Source organism: Nipponia nippon, unplaced genomic scaffold (assembly GCF_047370975.1).
Source record: "Nipponia nippon isolate SJK-2023a ecotype South Korea unplaced genomic scaffold, ASM4737097v1 scaffold_1, whole genome shotgun sequence".
Lineage (NCBI taxonomy): Eukaryota > Metazoa > Chordata > Aves > Pelecaniformes > Threskiornithidae > Nipponia > Nipponia nippon.
The window spans coordinates 65,189,267-65,212,114 of record NW_028262290.1 but is presented as its reverse complement, the minus strand read 5'-3'; the positions used below and the strand labels follow the sequence as shown (position 1 = coordinate 65,212,114).

At 35.3% G+C, this 22,848-nt stretch overlaps 1 protein-coding gene across 16 annotated transcripts in view; it reads right to left on the bottom strand.

Annotated features, from left to right (window-relative positions):
* Window positions 1–22,848, bottom strand: part of ZNF236 (zinc finger protein 236) — an 84,184-nt gene that overhangs the window by 21,374 nt on the left and 39,962 nt on the right. For 9 of the 16 annotated variants that reach the window (XM_087757927.1, XM_087757967.1, XM_087757919.1 and 6 more), the window contains 14 exons: window positions 20,857–21,060; window positions 17,532–17,676; window positions 14,287–14,547; window positions 13,784–14,034; window positions 12,878–12,979; window positions 11,328–11,393; window positions 7,741–7,892; window positions 6,474–6,580; window positions 6,228–6,379; window positions 5,901–6,113; window positions 5,141–5,420; window positions 4,570–4,673; window positions 2,621–2,986; window positions 475–620 (listed from right to left, as the gene is read on the bottom strand). In XM_087757927.1, the coding sequence (XP_087614053.1) occupies window positions 475–620; window positions 2,621–2,986; window positions 4,570–4,673; window positions 5,141–5,420; window positions 5,901–6,113; window positions 6,228–6,379; window positions 6,474–6,580; window positions 7,741–7,892; window positions 11,328–11,393; window positions 12,878–12,979; window positions 13,784–14,034; window positions 14,287–14,547; window positions 17,532–17,676; window positions 20,857–21,060 (2,549 nt within the window). The remainder of the gene's footprint in view (window positions 1–474; window positions 621–2,620; window positions 2,987–4,569; window positions 4,674–5,140; window positions 5,421–5,900; window positions 6,114–6,227; window positions 6,380–6,473; window positions 6,581–7,740; window positions 7,893–11,327; window positions 11,394–12,877; window positions 12,980–13,783; window positions 14,035–14,286; window positions 14,548–17,531; window positions 17,677–20,856; window positions 21,061–22,848) is intronic. The other 7 variants (XM_087758000.1, XM_087757914.1, XM_087757909.1 and 4 more) reach the window with 6 other exon arrangements.

Below are 22,848 nucleotides of genomic sequence, written 5' to 3'. Positions count from 1 at the left end.
TGTTCATTTTACAAGCTCAATGGGAATTTAAATTGTGAATCCAAATATTAAAAACTTGCCAAATAACACCAGTGTCTTATGTTAAGGAAAAAAACATTCTGTGGAGTAATTTGGGTTGGTTTGTTTTTGTGAGGGATTTCTTTTGCAGGAAGGGGCGGGGACCTTTAGCCTAAAATGCTTTTAAAGTGAAAAGACAAAATGCAATTAAAAAAGAAAATACAGATTTTAAAGCAATCTGCCAAAATCCCAGACGTGTAAAAAAACCCTGAAAAACTGAAAGAAACTAGAAAAAACCCACCACTGTGTAGCTATTGTCTAAGTCTTCTAACATGGTACAGCTGATACAGCATGGTATTGCCACATGCTTCACTCAACTCAAGGGAACTCTTCCACAAGTACGTATGCTCATTAAACCTCCTTTAGCCCTCAAAGTGACTTTATAAAATTAAAAGCAAGAAACGGTAAGCAACCTACCTGTAATGTTATGTTGTTAATACTGGTGGCATCTATTCCAGAAATTTGAACATTTTGTCCAACCAGATTAGCAGCAAGTTGTAACTGAATTCCTTCAAGAGTGGCCAAGCTACCATCTGTCAAGGACACAGTTAAGTCACCTCCAGCTACCAAAGAAAACAGTCATATTATAATGTTTTTCTTTATCATTACCGACTGCCTCTTTTAGCTTGTTTATTTTTATAAATTAAATCAATACAAAAGCTATACACACACATTTATTTATGCCAAGAAAAATACTCTGAAGCAGATGATTGCCTGTTTCAAAGCTTCATAAATTCTATGCAATTTAAGGATTGTTATTATTTAAGCACTAGCTAGCATCTTACAAAACAAGAACCACTCCACAGTAGCTTTGGAAACCTGGAGAAATTTGGTATAAGTTTCCTTGGAGCGTGTGCCACACCTAAATAAAAGTAGCACTCACACATGATACGTACACTGTGACTCTGAACATATACATGAAAGCTACTTCCACATTTTTGCACCATTGTTCAAGAAGGTATCAAAGTTCATCCTATGTACTCACGTGGACGGAAATAAAGGTAAATTAGCATTTGAAATATGAGATCTTTAGAACTTAGGAAGCTCCTAATTTCAGAAGTTGAATAGACTGTCTCTACAAAAGGTCTTGAGAGAATATAAGGAAAAAGTCACTTTCTCTTTGACATACCTTCTTCTCCAAACACCTTCAACACGATCAACCAGTCTCCTTTGGTTGATGCTTCAAAAATATCTATCTTTCCCTCTCCAAAATCCTTTTGTATAATAAATCTGCTTTACAACACACCCAAGAAATATGCGCTCTGGGCAAAACGCAAATCACTGATCTTGATTTAAGAAGGTTCCTGCCTCTTTCTAGGACATCTTAACATGCTACAGACTCCTCCTTATTGTGTTCACTCAAAAATCCAAGCAAACATCAGGCAGTTTTTAATCACAAATTTATCACAAACGGTGCCTGTCAGATAACATTTACCAGTATCTTCTGAACAACCAACACTTTGTTGGTTGTGGACAACAATTTAAGTCAAACCAGATAAGCTGTAATGACTACAGTTAAATGTAAGACTGATACATTACTGTGAATTTGTGGGCATACCTGCAAAATCATAGATATGTACTGAAAAAAGTGCTAAAGAAGTACCGAAAATCCAAGTCTCACTTTCAGAAGTGACAGACAGACAGTCCAAGACCCACAATTTAAGTAGTAAATTTAACAGTACCAGGGAACATTTCCAGACACCTGAACGCTATTCTGCTCTTAAAATCGTCCCTGTCCCAACTTTGCCTGAGGCCAGCTAGCACTTACATGAACAATTCCTGAACGCAAAGTTAGCAAGGATCATTCTCAAAAGGTCATTTACTTGCAACATGAAGCATGTTGGGTCATGTTGTTGGCACGTTGTGCCAGCTGGCCTCAGAATCAAAGAATGGTCTGTGGCACATTTAATGTACTCATGCAGTTGTCACTATCAGTGGGTAAGATTTTGTATCCTAGGCATTTAATTATTTAGCATATATGCCTACACTAGTAGTTTTTTGTATTGCTAAAGTGTTTTCTTGTTTTGTTTTTTTGGTTGGGTTTTTTTGGGGTGTGTGCTTTTCTTCTTTTTGTTTTGGACCATTAACTACACACGTACTGCAGAGCATGTGCACTTAAAACACACTCTTCATTATTTATGTAAATAACTAGCGTAGACAAACTTTTCTTTGCTCTATGATCTAATGCATGAATACAAAATAAATCTTACAGAATGGAAAGCTTACAGAATAACTGTTTTGCTTCTCTCCTTTTTAAGGAAAGGCAACAGAGTAATACAAAAAAGAGTACTAGTCCAGCTACTTGTTATCTGTATTTTCTTCCTTTCTGCAGTGTAACACCACAGCAGAACTGAAGAGATCTTTTTAGGTGAACTGCATACATTTTCCCCTTCATTCTTAAATAAATACATTTCTATTTATGTCACCACCGTGCACTGAATCATGAACTCGGTACAACTCTTACCTCTTTGGAAGTACTGCTTGGCATAATTTTCTGAACTCTAATAGAAAGCAAAGTTCAGTACTTGAACAACACCACCACCAAAAAGTAATCCATTTTTACCTGACACTGAAGCAGGCAGGATAGCCTGGCCCACAAGTCCTTGCTGAAGTAAGTTTTGATCAAACTGACTCGTCAAAACCGAGTTATTCATGATGAAAACATTAGGGTCTGTTGAGGATGAATTAAGAAGACTGACTGGTTGCAGTCCCTCAGCTGAAGTACGGGTGACAGGCTTCCTAACTTTCTTTGCCTCTGGTTTATAATGACACTGTATGTGGGTTTTTCTGCGCCCTGAAGTACGAAACCGTAAATCACAGTGTGGACATTTAAAGGGTTTTGCTCCTGTATGCAGACGCATGTGGACTTTTAGACTCCCTTTTGTAGAAAAAGAATTACTGCATACGTGACAACTGAAGAGCTTCTGGCCTGGAAAAGTTTCAAAAACAGAAAGATAAGTGATAAAACCTCTAAAAGTCAATAGCACTATACCAAAAATAATAACTGCTGTCATGGGACAAAAGGACAGAATCTTTTCCTGAATTAAAGATAAATAGTTATAAGACTGAAAACAAAAGGTAGGATTATATGGACAATTTTCACATGGCTGGAAGTCAGCAAGGGAGTTCTTTAAGCACCTGAGTGAGGACCTAAGCTAGTCAAAACTGTAATATACACAGTGTGGAAGAGAGGGTGGACAACAGGTTGGAAAAATCTGTTAAGGATATTAAAATACTTATTTACAAAGCTCTGTTTTATATTATTACGAAGTCTGTAAAATCATAAAAAGCTTGAAAAAAGAAAACCAGGGAGCAACTTCTCATTATTTCTCAAACAAAACAACTAGTGAGATTAGGAACAAGATCACCAGATGGCACACTGAAAACGAAATTTGAATCAAGGAACTTATTACTACTGGATGTACTAGAGGCCATTCATTTTCACCCAGGTTTTCTGGGTTCAGAAAACAATTGGATAAAACTAATGTAAAATATTCCATTAAAGGCAGTGAACAAAAAGATACAATCTCTAGTTCAGAGTCCCACAACTTCCAACTGCTTGAACCTAAAGCAACATGACCAAATCCCTGCTTTGTTCTTTTCATTATCCTTAGCATCTGCTACTATCTGAGACAAGATACTAATCTACACAGAGATCTCGCGTAACATGCAAGGGTAGTATTTCTTACTAAGCAACAGTAGAAGGTACAAACACACTGAATTGGAAAGGGAGCTTCCATGAGCAAAATATTTATATATTACAGCATTAAAAGCTTTCTATCTTTTTTTTTTTTTCATTTTTGAAAAAAGCTTATAATGCACCTTAGCAAAACTGTAACCAGTTTTAGAAATTAATTACTTGAGGATTGGGTTTATTATAGAAGTTCAATGGTAAGAAGAAAACAAGCATGAAAAATTTAAAGAGTTTGTTTTGTTTTGTTTTAAATTTACACAAAAATCGGTGTAGAAAAACACTGCTCTTAAAATCAGACCTCTCTCAGGAATACAAAGAAACTACTGTAAAAACCTAAATATTGCAGAAATTAGGTTTATATTCAACTTGCATGATTCAAATAGCTGAACGCTCAAGTTTTTTGTACTCTTATTTTTCAATCTACTTAGGAGCACAAACACTAACGTTTATAATTTTTCTTCTTTAACTTAATTTTATAAAATCCTCCAACTCCACCCTCTTGCTCAGGAAAATCATTTAGCATTGAAATGCTACAGCAGATTTGGAATTAAAATATTATAGATACGTACACAGTTTTTCCATAAGCTAAGACTATGACTGCTTTATAAGCCTACTAATACAGAAGCCTGTAATAATATGGTTTAGTCAAAAAATCATAATATGATTCATTTGATGATGCCAAAAGTACCAAATTTCACGTAGCGCTGCCATTCCCCAGATCATAGTGAAACATACCATTCCTTGCAAAATCTTTAGTTAAAACAGCCGGTCAAGAAAGTAACCGGTTTCTAAACAAAGACATTTAAAATCTTACTGACCTGTGTGCGTTTTAACATGACAATCCAGAGTGGATTTTACAGTGAAACTCTTTCCACATTCTTCACACTTATACGGCTTCTCTCCAGTATGGATACGAACATGTCTAATAATGCCAGAAGACATGTGTATGTGAATTTCTACTTTGATGTCAGTTTGCAGAAATATTTATTTTGTATCTTACTAATTTTAGAATTAATTGAATACTTATATTAACATTACTTTAAGCAGAACTAGTAAAGAAGACGATTCAAGCATTTGCCTTTTTTCAAACTGATTTTTACATGTTTTTATATGCAAGTCCTATAGCAAGCAAGAAAGAATTCATTCTAAAACTTCATAATAATCATTTTAATACTGCAGGAAAAGAAATATGAAAAGGCTGGTTTAGTCATATTCAGAATATATAACATTTTGACACGTTTTCAAACCGTTCTTAAAAAGAAAAGTATATGTAAATATGAGTCAAACTTCAGCTTAGGCATAAAAAAGTTATATGAAGCTGTTACTGCTAAGTTTCTGGTGAACAATTTAGAAAATTGAAAATATGCAAAAAACTTTTCCATTCCTTACCTGACTAAATCACTGGGTTTTTTAAAGCTTTTGGGGCAATAACTACAACAGTTGGCATATTTGGGCTCTGCTTCCAGTTCTGCTTGCTTATCTTTGATCTCGCTAATTCTGTCTTTCTCTGCGGCAGACTGGACGAGAACTTTTTCTGAGACTGTGGCACTTTCTCGGGGCCTAATCTTTGCCAGTTCTGCTGTTTCTTCTTCTGTAAAAGTTATGACACCAGGACGAGATTTTCTGGAAGTTCTTTCAGAGTTTTCATCATCATCTTCAACACATGCAACTATTTAAAAAAAAATAAAAATACACACATCTGTTTAGTTTAATCTGTCAGCTGAAATTACAAAAATAGAAGGGTTTATTATTAAACACATGGCCACTACATTATGTGCTTGGACTTAAATCTCTTTCAGAGGTCTAACTACTCATGTCTGTACTTCTTTTAAATAAAGCTGGATATGTAATTCTTATTTTTACAATGATTAAATACAGGTATAAGTGATTTAGGACAAAAAATGTTCTACTTTAGTGGCACACTAAAATAACTACATAACATACTATACCTTGAATACACTGGACAGACTCCTGGAAAACCGATTTCTTTAAACAATTTAGATAAGAGAGCAATTTCAGTGGCTCTGGACATTAGACACTATTCATGCTGGAAGGCTAACTTATAACATTACTGTTACAGCATTCATGTAATCCACTGAAACATCTGTTATGTAGTAAGGACTGTAAGAGTAAAAATGAAATAATTTACCTCCCCCTCCTGTTTCTGTAGCTGCTGCTACAGCTGAGGAGACTGCCTGATGTTTTTTCATATGTTTTTTGCAGTGAACAGTTGTTCGAAAGCTTTCATCACAGAATGGGCACTTGTAAGGCTTCATGCTCATGTGAGTTGCCATGTGCCTGGTAAGGCTGCCATTAGTTGTGAAGGAGGTATTGCAAATGCTACAGCTGAATGCTTTAACTCCTTAAAGTAACAGAAACAAATAAGTAGCATGCCATTTGTTTAAGTTTACTTACAGAGGACATTTACAAAACCCAAACTGAGTGAAGCTAACATAGAGCTGGTATACTCTGTTACCTGTATGAGTCTTCTCATGTGACTTAAGAACTCCTGAGGAAACAAAGCCACGGCCGCAGAGTTGACATTTATAAGGTTTCTCACCAGTATGTGATCGTACATGTTGTTTCAAATGGCTGGATTTCTTAAAACCCTTGTTGCAATATTCACATCTATTAGAAGAAAATTGTTTTCATTAGTTGCATGTAATTACTAGCCATAAAAGATTCAGGAAATTCTGTAACAGAACCTGAAAGTATAACCAACCTATACGAACGCCTACTTTGATCTTCATTATCCTCAAGAAAATGAGGCCGTTGGGTATGCAATTCAAGTTCTTCTTGTGATGGCTGATCTTGTATCAAGCGAGTAGTCTAGAAATCAAAGCCTCAAGTAAATTTCAGTAACACAATACTGAAATAAAGTCACTCTAATAGGCAAGAAAAAATTACAGTATTTATAGTCAACACAAGTAATCAAATTTATGCTTTAATAAATTTTGACAAGAAATTAAGACTGCAATTTGATACCTCATTCTTTCACAGTGAGGAGGAAAGCAGCAAAACATGCACCTACTGAATTGGAATAAACAGAAAACACGGTGAACTTAGACCTCCCCGTGAATCTAGACAAAAACGTGTCATGAGTCTTGTAGATTTTCTGGTGTTTGAGGGGTTAAATTTAACACTAAAGCAGCCATTTTAAACAGTATGAGCCCCACACTAAGTAGCAAAATGCACAGTGGTGCTGACAGACTTCACTACTTTTTGAACAGGTTTTTTTCTCTAAGCAAAACCCACCACAGAATAATCCTTGACAACGACAGCATGTTTTAAGATTTGAAGAGAAGAAAACTCCAAAGCCTGTAGGCTGAAATTACTCAAACTCTTCCAGATCCTAAAACCCACCTCAGATCTCTGACTGACATTTGCCCTTTGCAAACAAGCACGAAGGGACAATAATTCATGCAGGTCATCATGGTAAACACATTATTACAGATGGTCTTCATGCTAGGTACTGCTACCATCATAAAAAGTTATATTTAAACCATATTTTTAGCAATTAAGCTCTTTTACAAATTTAACCAGACGAGAACCATGAAAGAACATCATACACTGCAATATGCAAGCTCCATGAATGATCACTACACATTTGTAATGTTATTTGTATTGCTTGATCGTATCTATATCTGTAGAAATTACAGAATTAGGACAGAATATAGTGCAATAATGTAAAATTATTTTATAACATTAGGTCCTTTCCTTAGTTTTAGACTTACAATCCAACTTTATAGCATTATATTCTTTTTTAAGCCTAGAGCATCAAAACGTACAACACTTTTTTCAGAAAGATGTAGCCAGGTCACTTATCCTCCCCCTGCCTTTTTGTTTTCTAGTTGTTAAACATAAGCAATCTAGAAAAGAAATCATGACATCTTTCTGAATTCTCAGTTTACCTAATCACCAGTGAAATAGTTCAAAGAAACTCATCACTGAGCACTGAACAATGAATTCTGCCTTCTAGCAGTACTTACTACGTTAATAGTGTCTGTATTTGGAACTGGAAGAAGGGCTGGTGGATGGTAACTCGTTGAAAGAGCCTGAGATTCAAGCGTGCTTGAATCCTGCAGCTGCTGTACAGCTGGAAATTGAGTCTGTTGATTGTAGCTGTCATTCACTGTAAAACCTGCCAAAAATTAAACAGTCACAAACCTGGAAAATACACTGAATCGGACTTCGAATAACGCCACATTTTTTTGAAGACTACCTTCAAAAGAGATTAAGTAATATTACCATATAGTAACACTCATTTTATACTCTTCGCTGTTGAGTGTCAAAATAGACAAACGTTTCTGGCATCTACATAATATGCATAATAGGGTTACTTACCATTAGCTGGAATTCTATTGGAAAATCTCCTCCACAGAAAAACACTGTTTGAAGTTTCTTCGGGGTGCCACAATTACCTTAGAGCCATTGAAATTTTGAATTTCTTGTATGTAAGCATGCATGTGTCAAACAGGTTGACCCATCTCCCTTTATCCACGTTGGTACCACGCTCCCTTAACTACACTGGAAGCCGATCACAAGGATGCAAAGCTCAGTGGGGAGGATGGCGGGTGAGTGGAGGAGATGACCCAATAGGAGAACTCCAGTTTCTGATAAAGTAACCCCATTTTCTCCTACTTTGGATCTCCTCCACATATTCCCACTCTTTAGATAATAGTAAAGTAGAGCCTCTCAAAGGCAAACTGCAAAGTAAAAAATAAACATATTTTTATTCACATTTCCAGTATGAAGACCTGAAATTTTTATTTGGTTTTATTGTTCTGAAATATCAGATCTTAATCAAGTCCTTTTCTAAATGAATGAATGAAATGATAGTGTCAATGATTCAGAGCCAGGGAAGTATAGCTCAGATTGCAGGGTTTTTTAATGCTATTAGAGATGCCTTTTTATCAGCCCCTCTAAGCCCTAATACTTCTAATATATTAAAAACAAAAAAAAAATCTACGTTATGTGGAAAAAAATGAAACCACAAGTATCAGTAATTAAGGTAAGGGTAGCAATTTTACTATTTCTGTGCAGTTTGCCTTTAGTGGACAAAAAGGATGAAGATTATGAAAACAGGGTAGAAACAAACCCACATCAGATGATCACAGCATCAAAGGCCAAAAAGCAATACTTAAAAGAATGTTTTGAATAACAGTATATCAAAAACTGGGATGCGTTAAGTTTAAGCAGAAATTTTCCCAAAAGACACTTTTCACAGCAGAAGAATACTCTTGTCAATATAGGAAAAAACCCTACTTGTATGCTATTGCTTACACCATCGAATGAAAACTAACAAATGTAAACAAATCTTGAAAGCATTATTAGTCAGGCTGTAACTTATCACCAAACCTAATGCTGCAACTTGCATATTATTTTCTCTCCTAGAACTACCAAGATTACAAGGAAAAAAGATTCAACAAGCTGAACCTTGCACCTCAATTAATCCTAGTGAAATGGCAAAATAAAAAAGCTGCCTGAAGAACAGTGATGCAAAACTTTATGGTGATAAGAGGGCTGCTAATTTCTATTTTCAAATACATTTTAACAGCACATTTATGGAAAAATGGTATTCCCGCTACACTTGATGAGAACACAAAAAATCAAGCCTCAAGAAACTGAAGCAAAAGCGATGCCACTTCCATGCCCTACATAAAAAAAAAAAAACCCAGACATAACATACAAAGAAACAACCACCTAAAAAACCCTGAAACTTTTTTTTTAATCGGTGATTTTTACTAGCTAAGAAGGAAAAAGGAAGTTACTATACCATGACCTGTTTCACTTCACAGTGTTCTAATAAAAGCAATTACTGACATCCTGAAAAAATTCCCAGGATCAGCAACAAAACGCTCACAAAGAAAATTTCTGAATTTAGAGGTATTTTGGGAAAAACTGAAGAAAAAAATCCTACTTCTGAACGTAGTTCTGGAATAAATATAAACCAGCGCTGTAACAAGAATATACACGATGCATCCCCATTTTGCTCAATACCTACTATGAAGGTCAATGTCCACTCAAAATTTTAAAAAGATCTGACAATTTTGAGCATGCTAATGGCATTTGCTACCACCATACTATTTCTACAGAACAGTATAAAGCCCCCCCCCCCAAACCAAACACCAAAAGACAGACGTTCAGTCTGAGAGACAGACAGAAATAAATTTCAGAATCTTTATTTTCTGCTCTTGTTTTCATCATTATACCTTGTTTCCCAGAAGCTTCTGCTTAATCTGCAAAGGACAGAGCGTATCTTAAGCTCTGTATAATAAGGGGAGTCTCTTACTACAAAGTCCTCTAAACTTGGAATTGGATTTTGTGTTATTTCAGCAGAAGTAATCATTTGCATTGCTTACTTTTTCTTGGTTTTAGGACATCACCCAACCTATTCTCTTCTACATTAACAAAACACACTGACAGAACAGAATACACTGGACATCAGTTTACTAGTGGAAAGATATGTCTTGCACATGAGAATCAGAAAACAACAGTATGATAGTTCATAGCAAATACAGTACTTTAGACAAAACTTGGCAGTCTTTACTGACAGATCATTTGAATTCTAACATTACAAACGTATCTACATGCACATGTGCATCTCTGTGGGGGTCAGTGACTACCAATTCAATGTTCTGCAGGTTTGCTTCCTAGGCAACTTTTGGAACCAGCTGAACAGTATTGACTGGAATCAATGTGTGAATAGTTACTGAAAGAATCGGAATTCCAAGTCTTGAGATTGCAGATCAACTTCTTCGGAAAGCAAAACAGCAGTCTGGTGGCAAGGGTATATTTGTATGGGCTACAGAATAACAGTATTTGGATTTCTTGTAGTTTTTTTAAGATCGCTCTCCTATCACCACTAATTGAATTATTAACATTGAACCATGCTTACAGGGAGACTTCAAAGGAAGAAAAGGTGACATAACCTATATGAAAACACATTTGGTGACAGATGATACTCAATAACACAAAGACATTTTCTGATAAAAGATTCATTTGGCTGTTCTGACCTCACTAAGAAGTCTTCAAAAATGAAGACGCCTATTCGAACATGCAAACTACAAAGAATATTGAAGTCCTTTTTCTCAGTCTTCAAATGTAACTCAAATGAATAATAGATTATGATACAGCAGCACCCTCATAAGCACCCTTCTCTACAAGTCTGAACATATCAAGAAGAAAATCTATCTGAACAAACCAGAAATTCTATAAAAGTATTACAAACCTGAAAAAATAAACAAAGTTCTGGCAGGTCTGTGCAGACCTAGAGGTCAGCCTCATCTGTCTCAAATGCAAAGATTTCCTTTTTTTCTTAAAAAAAAGGAAAAAAAAAATCAAAAAACCTACTGAAGATTTTTTCAAACTCCTATGTTCTTTTATTAATAAACACTGAGCCAAAATATTTTAACAAGAACATAGCCTATAAAAATCAAGGATAAAAAAAGACAGTGTTTTAAGCTTGAATGTTCTGCCTAGCTGATAGGAAAAAGAAATTAGGAGCATGAAGCACAGATGCAGACATAGGGAGAGGGTCGACCAATTTAACGCATGCATCCGCGCAAATGCTTACCTACCTGAAATTCAAAAATTTTGAAGGGCTCCAGGATCTTCAAGGAAACTTCAAAGAGTTGGGAATCTGTGGATGAGATTCCAAGTAGAATAGGAGACATCTTATACAAATGAGACTTAAAAAAACCCACACCACAAATGTTCTGATTCTCTGTACCAATTTTATAATGTACCGATGATCAGCCTAGATTTCTGATGATGAAAGAATTGTTTTGTGAGATCTAGAAGAGTCTCCCCCCTCCCCAAGAAATCACTCAGTATGCAATATTTATTTAATGGAGAAGATACACATACATAGAAACTGAAGTCTAAATAAAATAACAAAACAAGGTTTACGTATTGGATTTTCAAATTCAAAGGAGCCATAAAGATCCAAACAAAAACCACCACCACTCTTGAGAGCAACACAGAGTGAAAGGTTGGACTTCTTTTCTGTAGTCTCTTTTCATTCATTTGGAAAACTGTAAAAGGTAACCAATAAAAATAATCCATAGGGTTTTAACAGGACCTGGTTCAGTCTTGTTTAATAAAGGCGGACTTTAAATTTTTTCTCAGTTACATACAAAGCAGCACAACCTAGAGATTTAAAATCGGCAACAAATTATACTATTTCTTCACAGTGTCATGCAACTTAGCACAGTCAATTATGTTTTTACAAAAGGCACTACAGAATTAAGCAGGGAATGAAATTAAGAAGAGAGAACTTTAAGCAGATGGAATACCAATTACTGGTTACCAGTTATTTAAATATGAAGTTATTTGCTGGAGTCAGAAACAAGGAGGAAGAGATCAACTGGTCAGTCAGTGAGGTATGCTTTCCAACCAAAACAAATGAAACCCCCTTGACCATACTTCCCCCCCCGCCACTGCCCCCCTCCTCCAAACCCAAAACAAAACTAGTAGCTTCATATCAAGCAACAACTCAAGAAATCCAGCAGTGAAAAGCTAAGGAACACAGTCATTTCTTCATTCTTTGCAGACTACATAAGCCTTACACATATTTCTCAGTATTTTGTAGACAAAATAAAAAAAAAGTTTCCAAATGTTTACAATCTCTTAATTTGTTAATCATGTAGCTTTATAAAATAGAAAAGGAAACTGCTGTGGTTAGGTGAAAGTATGATTTTTAGATGATTATATTTTGCACTGTCTTTTTCCATAATGAATCCCAACAGCTACTCAGTCAAATCTTAGTGTTTCTGATCATCTCAGGTTATGAGCATGTATATTTAGGAGGAAAGTCGTGTAAACTGCTTACTGCCACAGCAACTTCAAACACAGTCAAGGAAAGAATATGAAATGCCTGGCTATAAACGCCATACTGTAATGACTAAACATAAGCTCATAAAAGCAAAATCTAAGTATATTTAGGTATTCAAAATATTCTACCAAATATAGTTTCAAAACAGTAATTTAAGAAAAAGTTTTTGCAAGTTCTCTGCATTGCAGCTACTTTGACTGTGGATGCCTACTTTTGAAATGCTTTATGATAGCTATGCTGTAAAGCCAGATTTATAAAAATCACTTAAAAAACCTTTATTTATTACTAACCTTGTGATAAGCCCTGTTGATCAAATGGCTGCTGTGTTATAGCTTGCTGTTCAAATTGAGTGATGTTCTCCTGCAAAGCATGCTGAGATGTCACAAATCTATCTGCAATGGGGAAAGGAAGAGGAGGGGAAAAAATAGGAAAAAAAAAAAAAAAAGGAAAAAAAAGAAAAAAAGAAAAAAAGAAGAAAAGAAAAAAGGAAAAAAGAAAAGAAAAAAGAAAAAAGGGAAAAAGGAAAAAAGAAAAGAAAAAAAGAAAAGGGAAAAATATCAAGAAAAGAAGATGTAATTAACTGGATAATTCAGTTGTTCCCAAAAACCTATATTTTATAGTCATCTGCATTTTTACTGCATTCAAAATAAATAAAAAATTATTAGCTGAATAGGTATTTAAATCTTTTCTTATTGTAGGCTTTATGTTCCTCTGTAGTACTTGCTAACTCATTACACCATGAAAAAGAGCAAATAAGCAAAACCAAAATACTTTGTTCCATTATTACTAATAGAGTAAGTACATGCAATATTTTGTATTCTCCCACCTGAAAACACAGGTATTACTTCCTAAGTAGACTATGTAGCAGTGCTTTTTATTAATAACAGAGGTGATATGGTATAGTTTTGTGCACATAGTATTATTTTTCTGTATATTTGTTTAGTAGTCTAGTTTGATACAACTAAATGGTGCAAACCTTAATCATTCTTTTTATATTTTTAACAGTAAACCTAAACACCAACAAAGGAAAGAAATTGTACAATATACTTTAAGTAGTTAACTTTTATTCCATGTCTTTTTCTAGTTGCTTACTTGCATTGTCTTGAAACCCAAATCATTGAAATTTGTGAATAAAAGCTATTTGAGAACTTGCAAACTTACCTCATTATAAACCTTATCATATTTCAAATACTCACCCTCATCTTGCTCTAAAGGTTGATCGGCCAATTGTTGTTCTAGTGCTGTTTCTTCTGTGCCTACTACTGGCTGCTGGTCTAACTCTAAAATAGCCTGCTGATCTGTTGCAACAGCTTCTGACTGCTGTAGCTCATCACTTTCAATCTCCACTTGCATCTGTGTAGAAACATGAATGCTCTGCTGATCTACTGTAGAATCATCTATTGAAGCAGACTGCTGATGCTGCTGAAGTTGCTGTGCAAGTTCATATCTGCAAAGAAAGGTATGAAGGTCTTTTTATGGCTTCAGTTAGACAGTTATCCTAACTATTTATGTGAACAAATTTTTATTATACACCATAATTTACTATACCTTCAGAGCTACCTAAGTGTTTGCTACCCATAAATAAACATCCTTATTCAATTATTAGCATTTGCTATAGAGCAAAGCTGCCTTTCTAAGTATCTTTAAGGAAGGGCTACTGATATACACTGAGGGATTCATATAGAAATTGTAAACATACCTATGAGTCTTCATGTGTTTTTTACAGTTTAGTGATGTTTTGAATGTTTTTTGACAATACGGACACATATACGGTCGAAGGTCATTATGGATCCCCATATGTCGCCTGAGGCTACCACCAGTAGTGAAGGCCCCGTTGCATACAAGACACTTAAAAGCTTTCAATCCAGTGTGTGTTCTAATATGTGCTTTCAGAACTCCAGCTGACACAAAACCTCTTCCACACTGAGAGCACTTAAATGGCTTTTCACCAGTATGTGACCTTTTTAAGAGAAAGCAGAAGTTAAAAGTAGATTTAACAGTTTGATTTACAAAGTTATTAAAAGATTAGATTTTAAAATGAGCAAAATAAACCAAACTAAGGCAACTGCTGTATGGATGGAAGAGGCCTCAGTTAACAAAATCCAGAAATTAAAGCTTTAATGAATTATAAACAACGTGCATGTCATCACTGGCAGGGCTAGAAGCAATACTGTCTGACAGTTTTAATTATGTTCTATAGTCCAGTCTCCTTTTCTGATCATACTTTGCCTCAATTACAGCATTTGGGTTGAATTCTTCCATGCCAGATAATATACTAATTCTCCAGACCAGTATATTATCATTCAGATGTATTTTCCTCAATTCAGCTAAAACAATGTACACGAAAGTTTGGACAAAAATGCACAGTTCTCCTCATATTATATACTACTACTACATTTAATAACAAAACCTTTTGGAAAAGGACTGTGTCCATCCCGAATATCCCCTGAACAAGGCACAGTACAACCAGTCTTTCAGACTGATATGTGAAAACAATATTCAAGTGGGGAAACTCTCTCACCTATACTATCAACATGTCCCACTCACTATATCCTTCCTTCCAGAGGTGCTAGAGGAGTTTCCATTTAGGACTACATTGAGATACAAAACAGACTGAAGGACAGTTTAGCAAGTAGAGCGGAGTGCAATGGGAATTTTAAGGGTTACGACTGTAGCATCCTCGGAGTGAGAGCTAGGAGGAAGGCAATGTGAATGCTAGGACACGGAAGATAAAGGAAGCAGGATTTAATAAAACTGGGAAAAGCTAAGGATGACTTATGATTACAGTAGCCTTAGAAGTCTATGACCACCACATCAGACGCCATAATAAAGTGCGACAGATACCAAGATTACTGTTTTGCTACCAATATACATCCACAGAATCAGTGGTAGGGTATCCCCAACCCTTCCTTGGTGTGCCAACGGGAGAACCTGACACACTATTCAGTCACTGCTCTATTGAAAATACCCCTACTGCAAATTTCCCTCTGTTTCAGAGAGGGATACAAGCTTTCTAAGCAATGATCAGCATCATTCCGTGAAGACAGACTGACCACACGAGTGTCAAGTCTAGTAGTTTGGGTATAGCAATGCCAACTTACGAAGAACAAACATGGAAAAAGAGAAAAGTTTCTAATTCCTCTACAAAACCCCGAACAAAGCCAAGCTAAGCTAAGCTTCACTCAGCACTCTGTTCCAAAGATCAATCAGAAAGAAGCACAGCAGCAAGTGATTGGTACCCTGATCACATCTTTGTATTTTCAGTATCAGAGAAGAAAAACAAAGATGCACTTAATAAGTAACAAGGGAGTACATGTATACCTAACAGCAGAATGAATTCAAGCACAGGCATTTGACAAACAGAGTTTTCAAACACAAAATGTATTCTGAGAAGAAAAAAAAAAAACAACTAATTGTGAGTATTGAGTGCATGTAAAGCAACTGTTTAACTAATAAGGTGTTCGTGTTCTGTGTAACTAAAACACTTTCCTTTTCCATTCAAAGGACCCTGACAAAATTGGGGGGGGGGGGGGGGGCAGGAACTAGGTAAATCAGTCAATTACATTTCTCTAACACAAATGAAAGATGAAAAATTATGAATCTAAATAAAACTGTGTACTACATAAATGCTTCAGTAAAATATGCATAAATTTAGCTTATATTTAGTCTCAATAAGGCCATCTTTAGGCAGATAAGGCCCTCTATACTGGTAACTAACATTTTAATGGTAACTAACCATTGACAGTTACACTTTCTTGAAGAATATAGAGAGACAAGTGTGAAACACAATTAAAATAAAAATAAAATAAAATAAAATTAAATTAAAATAAAACACAATTAAACCACTTCAATGAAGGACGATGAAGGTGGTAATGATGCAGATCAGCAACACTTACTAATTTAAAATTATTTTGATTTAAATCAATCCAGCTTGATGGTGTCTACAAAAGGCAGTGAGAAATCTAGGTAGGGTATTACAAAAGGAAAAGATGTTATATTGCAAGACTTCCCCCCCTCCCATTAAGACAGCATATAGAAAACCAAGAATGTTTCAAGCCAGTTTGAGAACCTACCAATACAGAACTTGATTTGTAAGGAGAGCGTGAGGAACTCATTTGAATCAGAGACAGTGAGAAAGCTGTACAGAGCTTACGTTGCAGAAACAAGCAGATTGCCACCTGCCTGTTTGGAAAATTTCCTTATATCCTAGTAATGATTTCTGGTGGGTTTTTTCATATGTTCTCCTCCAGTTATTCAGAGTTTATAAACTATGGGAGCAATGTTTGATAACTCAACTAAATGTCAAAGCTCACTGCCTGTAAAACTGCAATCCAATCTAACTCTGAAGCTAGCCTTTCTTTTGGAAACAAGGTTGTATTGGTTATTTCCACTGGTTCCCCTTCAACCTAAATTTTTCTGTGACTCCATGACCTTGTGGTTGTAACAAAACACCCACTATATGGAACTTCAACTAAACTTCAAGCAAAAAAATGATCCCCAAGAACGTTTACTCAATTACAATGTAAGCCTAAATTCTTTTAGGTTTAGTACACAGAAAACAGCACACAGAACAAAAAGCTGATTTCCTTCTCAAAAAATAGCAGTTACATGCAAAGCAGATGATCTGGAGTAGGCAATTACAAAATTATGACAAGAATTCACAAGCAATGCTTACTATTTTCTACACATAGCTTAGGAAAAAAGAGTCCGAGCGTTAACAAGCTAAACTGCACACTAAACACAACCACTTCTACTGCTAGGACTGCACATAGGTATGAATCAGTCCAAAGTCTCCTCCAACTTTACCAGAAAAATCAATTATTACTGGTTCATTACTTAGAGACGGTAAAAAAAGAAGTCTTTTCAGCAAACACTATATAAATTCATGCTCTTCCATAAATTTGTTATTACATGCATTTCCTTTCTTCTTTGTATTTATTTTACCTGATGTGTTGTTTAAGATGACAAGATTTTTTATAGGCTCGATGGCAATAAAAACATTTGTATGGTCTGTCTGCATCATTCACAAAATTATTGTTAAAATAATTTTGGAAGAACTGGCTATTCCTTGGGATTGGTTGGATAAGACCTGCACAAATAAACACACACAAAAAGGAAAAAATAATTGGTAAAGTTATTCCAAAGTTGCAGTAGTCTGAAGAGCTAGTATTTGAAAAAAAAGTGACTTTTAGTATGCAAGAATGTAAAGAAAATGAGCATGTTTTCAGCACTTAAAATTATGCATGCATCTATTTAGCATTATACATATTATATTGCACATGCTATCTATTTTAGTGATAGCTCTTCTTTATCTGTAGGTCCAGCTCACTACATTAAGCCTCACATATGTCCAAAATAAGCATTAACTTTAGAAAAGTTGACAGTTATGAATTCACTGCTAATCAAATAATATTTTGCTCTTCCAACCTCCACCTTAACCAAATGACATTCAATCTATGTACCCCAGTTATGCATTATAACTTGACAAATATTTAATATGCATTCTGTGGAAAGTACAAACCAGGTAAGTATCTGCCTTTACCTAAAGGATAAAAAAAGTCCATTAAAAATTATTGTATTTGCACATCATCTACTTTGGCTAATCAGTCAGTCTTGCTAATTCTCTGGGTACCTCCAAAAACATATTGGAAAAAAAAGAACCCAAAACCTCAACCCAACTTATTTAAACAAATGCTCTTTATCCACTGGTCCCTGAAGTCAGTCAAGTGTCATTTTGGAAAATCAGTTAAAAGTTCCTGCTACTAAATGTCCAACTGCTAATTCAAGAGTATTCTGTCTTGTAGCAGCCAACAGAAGGGCATCATCCCCAACACCACGACAGAATGGGAACAGTAGCAGACTTCTCAAGTAAAAAAAACAAACTCGTCATCATTCACACATCTGTGAACTCAAAAGTACTCGTCACAATACTAATATACAAGGCTGAGGGAGTGATGCAAAGTTTCAACAAATATGCAGAAGACCCCTTTTATGGTCCTAAATATTCACCACAAAAGCCTTTTATGCCATCTTTTCTTTACTCAGACTGCTTCATCTAGCATGCTATGTTTCATGTTCAGAAAGGAAAGCCTGAAGGGTTTCTGCTGACTTCCAAATGTAATCAAAAAGAGCAGAAGACAAGGAGACAGAATTCTCTCAATTTTGAAAGAGATGGCAACAATGAAAAAAGAACAAATTTATCTGTATGTTACACAAATACATAAATATATATATGACAAAACTTCCTTCGCCTTCCCCAACTAACTCAGTTGGTCTAGTAAAAATATTTTCTCTTAAAAACAAACCCAAAACAAACAAAAAAAACCCAAAAAACAAACCCAAAACAACAAACCAAAAACCCCACCAAAACCACAATGCTATTTTCTAAATTTCCTCTGGCATCCTTCTGTGATGATAGTTAGTAGCAGTGTTCAGAAGATGATACAAATCTTCCAAATCAGAAGAGAAGGAATTTCATATGACAAATATTGACTCTCAATTATTTTTGATCATATAAAAGCAGAATAATTCATTTAATGAATGATAGCTCACTAAGTTGTGAGCATATCCCAGGTTACAATGGTTCTGGTCTGCAGAAGCACTGAAGAAATTCCTAACAACTTATATAACAGAACAGACTTCCAAAGCATTTACTCAACCTGTTCCACTTGGATAAATTAAACATTTCTCCAAAATGTTAGAATAGGTAAAGGTGGCTCTACACTGGATAGAGCAAGTCAGCAAAATAGTTCTGAGTTCTATAAAAAATTATTTTTCCTCACATCAGTTCCACCTTTGGAACCACAGTACATGCTAGAAAAATTACAATAATTTTTTACAATTCCTAGTCAATAAATGCAATTGACTAATGGAATAAAATGAAACAAGCATTGTAACAGGTAGAGAACAATTTGAAGACTTTTTTAATAGATTTTTAGAGTAATTGAGACTTTTTAAAAAAGCGAAATATGTATCAACATGATTTTTTTTCATCAAAGGTGCCACTCAAAAATTAACACTAGTACAGAGCAACAATACTGGTTTCTTGACACCTCTACAAGAAATAAGATTTTTTTTCTGAGAACAGTGGAAATATTGTTAGGGGGTTGAAAAAAACATGACACCTTCCAGACAAATGGTGGAACTTCTTATTTTTACATTAAACACTCCAATATCAGCAGAATTTAGGTGTTATCAGTACCTGTAGGAAACCTCTTTTATAGTATTTCTTTTTTGTTTTGGGTTTTTTTTTTTTTTCCAAAAAAACAGAATTTCACTGCACAGATCTTAATTGAAGTGCTTTTTTCTTTAAAATCAAGAAATAGGAGTGTATCTGTTTCCAGGGTTCACTCAATAAAGAAATACTGTGTGATCTGAACATCTGAAGCTAAGTTTTGTTGCTACTCTGAAAATTTAAGTTTCTCATACCCGATACCAAAATAACCACTACCCTTGCATACGGTAATTCTTGGAAGCAGTGAAAGCAAAAGGATTTTTAAAGAGTGATAAAGATTTTAGGCTAAAGATATTACCAATATAATATTCTACTATATAAAGATGACTACACAACAGACAAGGCAGAGGTTAGCAGACTGGTGAGTCAAACAACAATGAAGAGTAAACGCCTTGCCCACTACATTGACCTCTACTGGAAAACAATATATATTGTCTTGAATAAGCTGTACGACAACTTACCTTCTTCCAAAAAGTGGGTTTACGTAATGTTGTAACAATTATTCTACAACAGAATTAAAATAACTGTATGAATTCTCTATAGCATGTTCCAGAATTATTCTGCCCTTTTTTGAAATATTACCGCTAATGATTGCCACTAATTCGGTTGAGGTCACAATTATACCAAATACACTAAAATCATGTAACGCACCACCTCATTAATATATGTAATTTGAATAAACATGATCATCTCAAGAAGAATCTAGGTCATGAACTGTCTGTCATCTTTTCTATACCAACAGTCTAGCAATAGTTAAATTAAACTCCTCTCCTAATGTAATGTAAAAACACACACGCTTTTTTTCTGGTAAGGATTATACAATTTCTCTTTAAATAAAAAAGACTCTTCTTATTATTTCTAGGGCAAGCAAACTATAAAATATGGCACTTTTCTGAAGCCTGATTATTTCTGATGACTTATGTCAAAGTGCATCTTTCTAAGTAAGCTCTGAATGCATTTGCTTGATTAAACTGTGACCTCTACTTTCCAGTGAAATCCAAATTTCAAGAGAGCATGGATTTACTCGCTCTTTACCTAAATCAGTTATGAGTATGGGCTCTTGCAAAGGAATGTCTGGTACTGGAACACTCGTCTTTCCTACTCGAACTTTTGCAGGTTTACGTTGATGTCGCAGCTTTCTTAGTTCAGTATGTTTAAAATGGGAAGCAATATGAGTTTTCCGGTGGCCCGATGTTCTAAACTTTTTGTCACAGTGAGGACAAGCAAAAGGCCTAACACCTGCAAAAGATTAGAAAAATATTAGTTTCTGATTTTATTTCTACTGCCCCAGAAACGTAGCTTTGGCATACAGATTCTCTTTTCTGTATTTTCTTTTTTGTTTTCTACCAGGGTGTTTATTGTCAAATAGGTTTTCAAAACAGATCCATAAAATCCAACCAAAAGTAAGTTATGAAATTGCTGAACTACTAACTGATTGTAACACATCACTTTAAGCAAGCTTGTTATCAGGAAACTAGATGATGCAAAAGTGACAGCAATTTTCAAAGGGTTCCAGAAACCATCCTAAGAATTGCACAGAGCAGGTCAAATGTCCTTCCAAAGGAAACTGTTAAAAAACTGTGAGAAAAAAGAATCGGCAAACACATAGACAGATGATACGTAATCAGAACGGAAGAGCAGTGATGTGACAAAGTTTAAAGAAATTCTGGATCGGTCTTCTGAAAAGGTCAACACTGTTTGATAGCAGTCAAAAAAGCATGCCAACAGGCATTATTAAAGAAAGATTTTTGCAAAGCAAAATCTGGTAGAAATCTCCTTGGGAAGGATACTGGAGAACTTGGTAAGTTACAGAGACAGGCAAAGCTGACAAACTTCCAGCTTTTGTTCAAGGGGCAGTCTTGGACTTAGAAGGCTAGGAAACATGACTCGGTATTATGAAGAAAGCTCTATAAAATCACAGGTGGAAAAAATGCACAAGAAATAAGAATGAACCATTCTTCACAATACAGTAACTAAAACATCCTACGAAGATACTGAGCAGAATATTTAAAGCAACAGAAAGTATTTTACTCAACATGTAGCTCAACATTTGAATTCATTATGTTAGGTTGTTCTAGTAGTAAGTTCACATGGGTTCAAAATCGATTAGCTAGAGTTCTTTGGAACAAAAAAAATCAACCAAGTGCTGCTTAGTGCAGAGGTACAGCCTGCTTCATAAAGCCCTCAACCCAAAGGTTAGTGGAAGCTAGTTGTACGCTGCTAAGAAGCATTACTGTAGGCTTCCCCTTTTCCACACATTGCCATTAGAGACAGCATACGGGGCTGGATGAACCTCTAACCTGACCCAGTAAGCCTAATCTGCTAGACAGAGGAAGAAGCAAACATCTCTGACAGGAAAAACAAGTGTGCTGAACGATGGCTAACTACATGCTGGAGTTCCATTAACACCAGACTACCTATTTTTCAAGCTAACTAGTGGTTTTGCCACTTTGAACGAGTTTGACTTCTTAAATAAGGTAAGGTTGACTTTAAAGTAACAGAAAAAATACTGGTTTACAAGTTTACAAAAAAACAAAGTGAAAAATTTTCTGCAGATGAATCCAACATGGATTAAAGGCGTCTGACTATAAAACATATTGAACACCAAATGCACATAGCCAATGAATGATACTTTTGCAGAATGTAAATACATAAACAGGAGTGAAAGGAAAGAGCAGCACATTTACAAGCTTATCTTGCGGAAAGCTTTACCTGCAAGAACAAAGAAAGAAAAGTGGAAAACAACCAGGTAGTCCACCAAGCGTGGAAAATTCATTTTTCTCCATGCAGAGGATAGAAGTTCAGCCACAGAAAAACAGGTATTGAAGACATCATGTATGATATAAACAAGGAGCATATGAACAGAGGAGATTTAGGTTATGCAGTGTAAGATACTGAAAACAAGTAAGTTGGTGAAAACACCAAGCAACACCTATTGTGAAAATAAAATGGGAAGTAACCAAATAGTCCTGAGTGATACAGGGAAATTATCAAAAAGTGTGTGGAAGGGGAGGGAAGAAAAGATGC